Source organism: Xiphias gladius, chromosome 15 (assembly GCF_016859285.1).
Source record: "Xiphias gladius isolate SHS-SW01 ecotype Sanya breed wild chromosome 15, ASM1685928v1, whole genome shotgun sequence".
NCBI lineage: Eukaryota > Metazoa > Chordata > Actinopteri > Istiophoriformes > Xiphiidae > Xiphias > Xiphias gladius.
This window is the reverse complement of record NC_053414.1, coordinates 18,268,263-18,280,441: the sequence shown is the minus strand read 5'-3', so window position 1 is coordinate 18,280,441 and position 12,179 is coordinate 18,268,263. Positions and strand designations below refer to the sequence as shown.

Below are 12,179 nucleotides of genomic sequence, written 5' to 3'. Positions count from 1 at the left end.
CTTTCTATCGATAGGTGGCGCCAAAGTATTATTACAGGCGACAAGTCAGGAGTATTTAGTAGCCTTAAAATTTGCCTGACGAAAATAAATAATCATACATGTAAATATATATAAAACGGTGTTCCTCACTGTTTATCTTTAAAATTCAAAATCGCTCATATGTATTTATTGATTGATATGTTGATTGTATGCACACATTGTGTTCAGATACATTAAATTTATTCAACTTGTCTCCGGCGCAGGGGGGACGGACTAGCGGCTCCTCGCCTGCCGCCAAAATTCAAGTTAGGAGAGAGAAGACTGAAGTTTCCTGCCGTCGGTTGTAAACACTAGGCTGTAAACCTAGTGCTTCAACTTTTAACTGACTGATTTGGATATTCAGACACCGCAAGTCTTACCTCTGGAATCTGTGGAGAGACAGAGGCTAGCCTAAAGATGCACATCAAGTCTATTATTATTGAAGGGTTCAAATCCTACGCACAGAGGACGGAGATCAGTGGCTTTGACCCGCTGTTCAACGCCATCACGGGACTGAACGGCAGCGGCAAGTCCAATATTTTGGACTCGATATGTTTTCTTTTGGGCATTTCCAATCTCTCCCATGTAAGTGTGATGTCTCAGATGAAGTTGCTTTAAGTTAAAAGGGTCTGGGTTGAAACTTACACAGTAGATGACCTAAAATGTGTTAGTAATTAAGAAGAATTTTGTATTGCGGTGATAGCAAGTTAACTCTTGTGTTTATCGTAAACTAGCTAGCAAGATAACGTAAGAGTTAAGTTAGCTAGTGTCATGATCATACTTAATTATCTCACACAACAAAATTGGTAAACATGTGACCCTTTGTTTCATTTTCACTTGAAAGGTGCGAGCCTCCAACCTCCAGGACTTGGTGTACAAAAATGGACAGGGGGGCATCACCAAGGCCACCGTGTCGATTACCTTTGACAACTCCAACAAAAGCCAGAGCCCTCTTGGGTTTGAAACCCACGATGAGATCACTGTCACCAGACAGGTTGGCAAAGAAAGAAAGACACCATCTTTTTTGAAGGCGCTGCAATTGTTGTACAAAGTTAAACCTGTATCCTACATGACCATTTCTTCAAGGTGGTGATTGGTGGCAGGAACAAGTACCTCATCAATGGAGTCAATGCCAACAACACCAGGGTGCAGGACTTGTTCTGCTCCGTTGGCCTCAATGTCAACAATCCACATTTTCTCATCATGCAGGTCAGTTTTGTGTGTGCAGCTGTTTGCATAGTTGCGTTTTTATCCCTGTACAGTATTTTATACCATGTGTTGTTTCTAATGTTTTAGGGGAGGATCACCAAAGTTCTAAATATGAAGCCACCAGAGGTAAAACGTGCACTCGCTGTCCAGCATCCCAGCATCAGAACATTTTCATACAAATTTCCATACCAATTTTAAAGGTCTTCCAATGATGACCCCCTCTCCTTTTTCAGATCCTTGCCATGATTGAGGAGGCAGCAGGCACAAGGATGTATGAATGTAAAAAGATTAGCGCTCAGAAAACAATTGAGAAGAAGGAGGCCAAGCTGAAGGAGATTCAGACTGTACGTCAGATATCCAAACTCATTTTTGACTAATGTGTCTTTTTTCATTCTGCAGTAGGGAGCTGCAGCAAATATGATTGCAGTTAATGTTGAAATATTTCTCTATTTCCCTTTGTTTACTCTTTCAGATTTTGGATGAAGAAATTACTCCAACCATGCAGAAACTACAAGAGGTTTGTTGAATGCAAAACCACACTTGCAAGTCAAGGACAATAAATTTTCCACTATACATTTAGTTTTTTAGCCATCATTCCCCTTTTTAAACTTTCCTCCCACTGCAGGAACGATCATCATACCTGGAGTACCAGAAGCTGATGCGTGAGATCCAGCACTTGTCACGCCTGTACGTGGCCTGGCTTTTTGTGTGTGCAGAGGAGACCAAGCTGAAGTCTGCAGAGAATTTGAAAGTGATGCAGGATAACATCACCAAGATGCAAGCCAGCATGGCTGAGAATGAGAGCAAAGTCCGGGAGCTCTCAGCCCAGATTCAGGAGCTGCAGAAGAAAAAGGACCAGGTACAGTGGAAGAGAGGGGAGAGATAAGATTAGGATGCTTTTTTTTAAACTTTTTTTCTTCAAAATTTTCAGGAAAGAACATATGCGGCTATTTCAGGATGATTTGATGACTTATTTGTAATGTTAATTTCCTCATTCTTGGATGTTGACAAAGTTTATTTTGTTGGAAATTTGAATCTTTGCCCCTTGATGACCTTCTCAGCTTTAAATGCAATTATGGAAGAAGTGTTCAAATTGAATGTTTTGTATATGGGTTTTTCTTTTTTTTTTTTTTCTTTTTTTTTTTAAATCAAACAAAAAATTCCTTACAGCAAGGAAAGGGAATCTTGGGTTGTATTGCTTTGTCACTGCTGTTTATCTTCTCATCTTTAGGAGGTGAATGGAGTATTAAAATCCCTGGAGGAGGCTCTGGCAGACGTGCAACGTGTGGATGCCAAAGCCCAGAGTGCGCTTGACCTCAAAAAACAGAATCTCAAAGATGAAATCAAGAAGAGGAAGGAGCTTGAAAACAGTATGGTGGAGGTAACGGGACCATGCTACCAATCCATCTACACACATTAAGCTAATATAGCAATCTGTGGGACTTGTGTGATGTCTTGTCAAAACAAAAACTTGATGGCAGTTTGCAGATTACTTCATCAGAAGTTAATTACATCCCCCTTTCCTCCCTCCTCAGGACAAGAAAATGCTTACCGTAAAAGAAAAGGAGGTTTCTAAGTTGATGGAGCAGCTTCAGACTCTACAGCTGGAGGGACAGAAGGACAGTGCTGCTCTTGAGGCCGCTGAGCAGCATTTCAAGGCAGTGTCTGCAGGTCTATCCACCAATGAGGACGGAGAGGAAGCCACGCTGGCTGGGCAGATGATGACCTGCAAGAATGACATGAGCAAGGCAGATACTGAGGCCAAGCAGGTGCGGAAAAAAATTGAAAATATCTGCCAGGGATGTGAGGTGTTTCAGATTGCCAGTGTGTATTTAGTAACAAGTTTTCAGTACAAACTTTTATGCTTGGTAGCTTGAATACACATTGTAGGCATGATGTTTCTCAGATTGCCACATGTTGGGAAAATGCAATCAGTATTGTAATTAATTTATCATCAATTTCCAACACTTTTTTGAGCATGTTAAACACCATTTCCATTCTTGGAGAGGAAATAGAGGTGGTGGAGGGATACAAATACCTCTGAGTCCACCTCAACAACAGACTGGACTGGAAATGCAACACAGATGCTGTTTACAGGAAGGGACAGAGCAGACTCTACATCTTGAGAAAGCTTAGGTCATTTTAATGTGTGCAGCAGTATGTTGCAGACCTTTGACCAGTCTCTTGTGGACAGTGCAATATTCTTTGCTGGAGTCTGTTAGGGCAGCAGCATCAGAGCCAGTGACACCAAGAAACTGAACAGACTGATCAGGAAGCCTGGCTCTTTGCTGCTGACTTCTCTGGAGCCCTTGGAGTTTGTTGTGGAGAGGAGGATGCTGCACAAACTGTTGAACGTCATGGTGAACATCTAGCAAGCCCTCCACCAACTGCTGGTCAAACAGTGGAGCACTCTAAGTAGGAGACTTCTTCATCTCCGGCCGTGATAAGGAACACTACAGGAAGTCATTCCTGCCAGCTGCCATCACTCTGTACAATGATCCTCATCTGTGTCGGGAGAAGGGACTCCTTCCCTGGCAGAACAGTTTTTCTTTGTAAAGGACATGATGCTCACCTGGACAGCCATGGCCGGAGGCATTACATTTTTGGTTTGTCTGTACGTCCGTCGCATTCTCGTGAACGCAGTATCTCAGGAACGCCTTGAGGGAATTTCTTCAAATTTGGCACAAGAGTTCATTTGGACTCAAATCTGGATAGACATGAATGTAAACTGCAACTTGACTGGTTGGCAAAGGCATATAACCACAAGGTGGTAATTCTAGTTTATGATATTATGTATCACATCTGTTACACATCAGATTATTTTAATCTTTCAAGTTTTGTGCGCCTCTATACACACACACACACACACACACACACATACACACACACACACATACATACACATAGATACACATAGATAGATAGATATATAGATAGACACCCCACCACCACCACCACCACCAACTTGGACTAATGTACAGCGTATTATAGTATATTATAATACCACCATTGTACAGTGAATATTCAGCACACAATATAGCCATGGGTCTATTTTTATTCTGTTTTCTTTTGCTATTACTTATATTTAATTTCTATTTGTTTTATTTACTCTATTTTGTTATAGTAAAGGATTTAGCCTTTAAATGCACCTACCTGTTTTTGTGACTCATGTGAAGTGGCTGCTGCAACACTGCAATTTTCCTCTGGGATTAATAAATTATTCTATCCATCTATCTATCTGTTTGATCTTGTCTCTGTCCCCTTTTCTTTCTGTCCAGGCCCAGATGACACTGAAACATGCCCAGACTGAGCTGAAGACCAAACAGGCAGAGGTGAAAAAGATGGACAGTGGCTACAAGAAGGACCAGGACAGTTTGCAGGCTGTCAGAAGCAGCAGGGAGAAACTAGAGGCTGAGCTAGCTAAACTCAACTATGAAGGTAGTGTGTGTGTGTGTGTGTGTGTGTGTGTGTGTGTGTGTGTGTGTGTGTGTGTGTGTGTGTGTGTGTGTGTGTGTGTGTGTGTGTGTGTGTGTGTGTGTGTGTGTGTGTGTGTGTGTGTGTGTGTGTGTGTGTGTGTGTGTGTGTGTGTGTGTGTGTGTGTGTGCGCGTGCGTGTCTGTCCAAGCAGAGTCTCTTGTTCTCATGGCAGTTCCCCCTCTGCCAGACATCCTGTAATAACAGTAGGGACGTGTCTGTCTGTTTGCAGATGGGAAGGAGGAAAGTCTGCTGGACAGAAGAAGGCAGCTGACCAGAGAGGTCGCTAAACTGAAAGAGACCTATGAGCGTCTTGTGTCCCGCTTCCCCAACTTGCGCTTTGACTACAAGTAAGGACTTGCTGACTGCAGGCTTTTACAGACTGTAGTTGAATCACAACTGCCTCACTCTTAGCTTTCTTAGCTTGTGTTGGACAACCTCAAATTGTTAGTAGCGCATGGAGTTTGGTGACATTTCATGATTCCCAGGATACAGAAGCTCTGCTCAACTTCAAACTGCGCAGAGGTCTAATCCGTCAGAATGATTGAGAACGCCTTTGTGGGAGTGAATGGCCTGGAGAAGACAATATTAAAGATATATCTTATTATTACAGTAAACAAATCTCAGATAAAATTGAATCTCATACCATAGAATCATCAATGTATTGATATGCCTGTTTTTCGCTTCTTTTAGGGACCCAGAGCGAGGATGGGACCACAGCAAAGTGAAGGGGCTGCTAGCTAACCTGATCACAGTCCATGACGTCTCTTATGCCACAGCGCTAGAGGTGGTGGCAGGAGGACGACTCTATAACATTGTAGTTGACACAGAGGTAGGTGTGTGAGTTGGCAGTGTGCATGTTAATTTTATAGCAGTCGCATTTAGGTGTTTATATTCTAGCATGACGGTGTAACCTGAGTTGAGTTGGTGATTTTGTCTTTGCCAGGTGACCGGTAAAAAGCTGCTAGAGAAGGGAGAGCTGCAGCGGAGGTACACCATCATTCCCCTGAACAAGATCTCTGCCAGGACACTCAATGACAAAGTGGTCAACACTGCCAAGAGCCTGGTGAGGGATCTCAATAGCGCCCGCTGTTGGAAAGGAAATAAGTCATTCTGTTTGATTTTGAAACATGACACTGAATCTTTGCTGACTCGCCATCTCTTTCTCGTTCCTGTCTCCCTCCTCTGTCAGGTTGGAGAAGATAAGGTGCACACTGCTCTGTCCCTGGTGGGTTACGAATCTGACCTGCGTAAGGCCATGGAGTACGTCTTTGGCTCCACACTGGTGTGCGACACCCTGGACAATGCCAAAAGAGTGGCTTTTGACAAACAGGTGATGACCAAAACTGTCACTCTGGGAGGGGACATCTTCGACCCACAGGGAACTCTGAGTGGAGGTGAGAACGAGGAGGAATCATGTACTTGAGTATGTGTCATTGAGTTGTTAGTATGTAAGGATGAGCAAACAAAAACACTAGAGCTCTGTTTCAGAGTGACGAAAAAAATGGCACAGTTGGATGTCCTTTGCACCCAAATGATGCTTAAAACTGTGCGCTTATTATCAATATTTTCTATTAGTTTTGAACCTTAGGCAGGTAAGTTAAAACTGTCATTTCATGTATGTGGTTAAATGAAATCAATTCCCACACAAGCACTCAAAAAGTAGCTCCTCAGTGCCAGTCAATGCACTTTATAATCAAGGGTATGTTTCTTTCTTTTCTTTTTTTTTTCTTCTTTTTTTCCCCCCCTGGTTTTCCCTCTTCCAGGCGCTCGCTCCCAGTCAGCATCAGTTCTGTCCAGTCTGCAGGAGGTGAAGGAGGTTCAGGACGACTTGAACAAAAAGGAGGCCCAGCTTCAAGATACTGAGCGACAGCTGGCCAGCCTCAAGGGAACTGCTGAGAAGTACAAAGACACAGCCGCACACAAAATACCTACACAACTATATATAATTTAGAATAGAGCTATAGATATATCGACGGCAGATAGGTATTGGTGTATGTGTCGGCCGATAAGAAATTAGTGAAGTACAGAAATGCCAGACTAGGTCTGAGGTCATTTAGAAATAGTTTCACCTTTTCATAGTTTTCCTACCGGAGAGCACTGACAAGTTGATTTCTCCTCCTCAGTATCTATAATGGTCAGAATTCAAAATGAATCTGTGGGACCAATATCACAATTTTCTGTTTTATGTTAAAAATTTTAAAAATTGGCCAGTATATTAAGTTTTTTTTTTTTCTTTCCTCTTTCCCCCAAATATCGTTATCTGTATCAGCCTCAAAAATCCTCTATCAGTTGTACTATAATTCTGATTCACGTTTGCAATAAGATATTTTAAAATCATGTTGAGTTAAATTCTCATCTAATTTCCCATAAAATTTTAATTCACAAAATGAATCCAACTCCTGTCATCAGCAACTCTGTCCCGCACAACTTATCTTTTAAATCTTACCGACATGTTCTAGCTTTCATTATCTCTTTTTTTTTTTTTCCACCTAACCCCGACATTTGCTTCTTTGCTTCACTATATTTTCCTCCCTCCAGGTACCGTCAGCTGAAGCAGCAGCATGAGTTGAAGGTAGAGGAGGAACAGATCCTGCAGGCCAAGCTGCAGCAGAGCTCCTTCCACCAGCAGCAGGAGGAGCTGGAGAGGCTGCGCAAGGCCATTGGTCAGAATGCTTTTAAAATCACATCTAAGCAGTCCACACAAACTGTTTACAAACCGACATCTAATAGTGACTCCATCTAGGCCCTCTACACAACACAGAACTAAACTGTAGTTGAAAAAAGGTAATGCAGCACACCTGCTTTATTCTTCTGTTTTTCTTCTAACTTAACTGTGGTGTTTTTGCCTAATCCAGAGGAGAGTGAGGAGACTCTGCGCGTCACCAAGGAGGTGCAGAAGCGGGCTGAAGAAAAGTACAAGGTGTTGGAGAACAAGATGAAGAATGCTGAGGCAGAGAGGGAGAAAGAGCTGAAAACCGCCCAGCAGAAACTCAATGCAGCCAAGAGCAAAGCTGACGCCTTCAATAAGAAGCTGAAGCAGAAGCAGCAGGTACACTGACCGGACACACAGTTGTACACGGTCACCCTCTCCGTGCAGCATTTTAACATCGGTTTTACATAGTATTGGACCGCATCTGACGAATTGATCGAATTCTTGAATGCAGGAGTCTGATGCCGTGACCCTGGAGCTGGAGGAGCTGCGGAGGGAGCAGACTGGCTATGAGCAGCAGATTCAGGCTGTAGAAGAAGCCATGAAGGCCATCCAGGAGCAGATAGACAGCATGGCTTGCACTGTTTCCCAGAACAAGGTATGTGTGTCATTCTGAAGGAGTTTATATAAAATTGCGTCATGGCCACACTTAAAGTTTGCACTTGTAAGGACTGTCCTCAGAGGTTCAAGCGCATTTTAATAATTTAATAATTGGAATGACTCGGTTGAACGCTCTTCTCATTTGCCCTCCCTCTTTCCCCATTCCTCACTTTCTCTTTTGGGATGTAGGAGGCCGTGCGTAAAGCCCAGGAGGAGCTGGCCAAACAGAAGGAGGTGATCATGGCTCAGGACAAAGAGCTCAAGGTGAATCCTTTAATGCTTTGGTTTTTAACCCCCTCTTGAAAAGTGGTTTAATATTAGGTTTGGTGCAGGGTTAGGGTTTGAAGGCTCAAAATGATGCAGTAAATCATAGAACAAATGCAGTTCAGCTGAAAGTTTCTTGACACAAGAGATTATTCCACTCTTAGCTGTCTAGTGCTGAATAATTACACTGCTTAGAATTTTTAAAATGTTGACTGTTTATTATTTAATTAATTTCTTACTTTTATCCATTTGAATAATCCAGGCAAAGAGCACCGAGGCTAATAAGTTACGGGAGCAGAACAACGAGGTCCAGCTGAAGATAAAGGAGCTGGAGCACAATATCAGTAAGCACCGCAAAGACAGCCAGGACGCTGCTGACAAGGTACGCACAAACGTTAATTTGCCCCTACACAATCTTCTACATTAGTACACAGTGTTTTCATGATTTATTAGGTTCATTGTGTTTACAATGATGTGGGTCTACTACACATTTCTGCTCCCCCTTGCCTCTCTTTCCTCTCCCAGGTGTCCCGGATGCTGGAGGAACATGACTGGATCCATTCAGAGCGCCACGTCTTTGGTCAGCCAAACACCTCCTATGACTTCAAGACCAACAACCCCCGCGAGGCGGGCCAGCGGCTGAAGAAGCTGGAGGAGACCACCACCAAGCTGGAGAGGAACGTCAACAAGAGGGCCATGAACATGCTGAACGAGGCAGAGGAGAGGGTGAGGGCAAAGAGTCAGAGAGGGGTGTGAGAGACCGTGGTGTAAACAAAGGCAAACATTTCAACCACAGCTTTGCACATTTGTCTTGTCCTGCAGTACAATGACCTGATGAAGAAGAAGAGGATTGTGGAGAACGACAAAGCAAAAATCCTGCAGACCATCGAGGAGCTGGACCAGAAGAAGAATGAGGCTCTCAACGTGGCATGGCAGAAGGTCTTCTCCCTTCTAGCATTTCCATTTTTTTTTCTTCTATTTGCATTTGTCTCTTCCCTCCATGTAGCATTGGCTAACATGAGAATATACATACTATGAGACAACATAAATTAGTCAGCCATCAGAGGGTTTGCCATGGCATTAATATTGTGTTAGCTGTCCCTTTTTAAAAACTGGATGTATTGGGCAAATCACAGAGGAACACTACTTTACGGCGATATATCTCCGCAAAAAAAACAGTGTATTTGTTCAAAAAATTTTAAAACAACACAACATTAAATTACATATACCAAAATAGAGATTTTAGCCTCTGCATCCTTTTTTGTTATTTTTGCTCATTTAAAACAATGTTACTTCAGGTGCGGTAACCTGTAACTTTTTCTTCTCCGTGTTCCTCCATCTCAATCAAAACTATGCCGCCTGATTATTTTTCAGTTGTTTTTAACCGTGTAAACGCCACCCACAATGCTTTAAAAGAAGTAATTAAAACTGACAGGTCAACAATGGCATAAAGTCACCGTGGTCTGGATCAGTTTAAAGTTGACATTCTAACTGTCACACCTTTGGCCTCGTGGATTTGGACTTCACTAAAGGGATTTTACTCTTACAGTTGTCATGTTTCCCTCTCTCTGCAGGTAAATAAGGACTTTGGCTCCATTTTCTCCACCCTGCTGCCAGGTGCCACTGCCAAGCTGGCTCCTCCCCAGGGCTATGGTGTCTTGGAGGGCCTAGAGTTCAAGGTGGCCTTGGGCAACACCTGGAAGGAGAACCTCACTGAGCTCAGCGGTGGGCAAAGGTCAGCGAAACCACTTATATGGTCACTGAGTGTCATTTATTTGTTGTTGGACGGTAGTAAGTATGATGGTGGGAGGTTTCTTGTGTCGTTTCCATGGATAATGAGGTAAGTCAATTTTATTAAATGTCCTGCTTGTGCCTGTGTTTTCAGATCGCTGGTGGCCTTGTCCCTCATCCTGGCCATGTTGCTGTTCAAACCTGCTCCCATCTACATCTTAGACGAGGTGGATGCTGCTCTGGATCTTTCCCACACACAGAACATTGGACAGATGCTGCGCACACATTTTAGACACTCCCAGGTCAGTTAAAACACATAGGAAGATATATTTACAATTATTTTTATAAACCTGAAGTTCAACGTGTGCTTCAGCTACTTTTTAAAAAATGCATCTATGTGTTTGAACTCTCTCCCTCCAGTTTGTGGTGGTGTCCCTTAAGGATGGCATGTTCACCAATGCCAACGTCCTGTTCAAGACGAAGTTCGTCGACGGCATGTCCACGGTGACACGAACTGCGCTCAGCCAGAGTGATTCCAACCTTCCCCAGAAAGGCCAAGACAAGGCTCGTCAAAAAGACAAGAGGACCAAACAGCTCATCAGCTAATAATTAAGCAGTAGCACCTGAACAGGAAAGTGTCACATTTAAAATTCATTCTATTAGACCTTCGAGAAACCATATCACAAAACATAACAAAATGCGGTGTCTTAATAACTGATGAATTGTGTATACTCACTTATACAACTGTTAAGTCTTGTGAAGACCTTCAGGATGAATTTCTGTTTCATGCGTATTTGGTCTTTCGTGCCACGCGTCCTCTCTTTGTTCAGCTGTTTGGTGTGTGTGGAGTCGTTCACATTTTTGTGTATTTTAAACTTTTAACTGTAACTTTCTTGTCTAAACTGTCCTTGGTTTATCCTATCTCTTCTCTGGCCCATGTCCATGCTCTTCTGCTGCGAGTTATCAGTTTTATATGCAGCTACCTTGTCGATACATTTTAGTAAATAAAGCAGGTCAAACATTTGGTGGTGTTTTTGAGTCTTGATTTGACTGATTTCCGTTGCCACGTCTTGAAAATGGTGCAAACGTAGGGCCACTATGTGGGATTTGAAGATGTACAACTTTGCTGCCCTCTACTGGCAGTATCTGGGACACAAGGAGAGTAAGCACACCTCAGGGTATAGTTTTAGTGTCATCTACATCTGTATACCACACACTGAATCTCCACGGGAAGAGGGTAAGCTAATTTTGCTGGTGAAGTCATTTTGCCCTCTTAAAATAAAGTCATGTCATGTGACAATAACTCCCAGGTTTTGAGGGTTTACCCTTTTGAAAAGCATTTGTAACAATATATAAATGTTACGCAGGCAGACGCAGCAGCCAAGTCTGCTGGCTTAGAAACCTGCAGCGTCAGGGACTCAGATTGTAGAGATACAGCTGACATTCACACATGCTCCTGGAATCTTAAGGTTACTTGGTTATATTGGGGAGTTATGTTACATAAAAGTTAAAATAAAAAGTACGCGTTAACTGTTTTAGTGCATTTCAAGTAATGGCAAACAGGATTCCTAAAGAATTTATAGCAATACCTACTCACATTTACTGCCAAGCTGATCAGTTCAGTATATAAAGGGATTATTTATTTTAACCTCTTTAAATATACAAAATATATACAATTACTGCAACGTTGAACCACAATTCTTAAAAAAAATAATTAACTTCACAGTATTGATAATTCCCAGATATCTTGTGACTGAAATTTACAAGGAATTAGCATTGGATTGGGTGTTGAATTTACCTAGATGCAACAAACTAGGGTTAAATTTAAGTATAACAAATTTTTAATGAGTTGCAGAAGAACACTTTCCCATGAACTTTGGCTTTTTAGTGATACATTTGTGATACATGTGAGATTTTCACTACAGTACGTTTGTACTTCAGCAGTACATGTGGTTTCACTGACATGCCTATCAAAGTAAATTGGCCTCCTCGGCACCTGAAAGATCGGACATGAACCTGTTGCTTGAATTTAGAACTGTTATTGTGTAACCATCACACTGTACTAAGACAAAAGAAAAGTCACTGGTCCAAATTACCAAGGAAGTTTTATTTCATCAGGGACAATTTCAAACAACTATAGCATCACTTTAAACTTAAGAGCAGGGTTTTTA

The 12,179-nt window shown here is 42.4% G+C and overlaps 1 protein-coding gene across 1 annotated transcript; it reads left to right on the top strand.

Moving 5' to 3' along the window:
- Nucleotides 1-257: 257 nt before the first annotated feature.
- On the top strand, nt 258-11,031 carry smc2 (structural maintenance of chromosomes 2). Its single transcript, XM_040147224.1, has 25 exons — nt 258-603; nt 863-1,012; nt 1,105-1,227; nt 1,315-1,353; nt 1,461-1,571; nt 1,700-1,744; nt 1,853-2,086; nt 2,459-2,608; nt 2,763-2,996; nt 4,506-4,665; nt 4,933-5,050; nt 5,394-5,532; nt 5,647-5,766; nt 5,893-6,097; nt 6,467-6,602; nt 7,242-7,366; nt 7,559-7,752; nt 7,868-8,011; nt 8,203-8,277; nt 8,540-8,659; nt 8,803-9,003; nt 9,100-9,216; nt 9,852-10,012; nt 10,163-10,310; nt 10,429-11,031. Exons 1-25 carry the CDS (start codon nt 436-438, stop codon nt 10,612-10,614), a joined length of 3,603 nt encoding a protein of 1,200 aa, XP_040003158.1. The 5' UTR covers nt 258-435; the 3' UTR covers nt 10,615-11,031.
- The last annotated feature ends 1,148 nt before the right edge of the window (nt 11,032-12,179 follow it).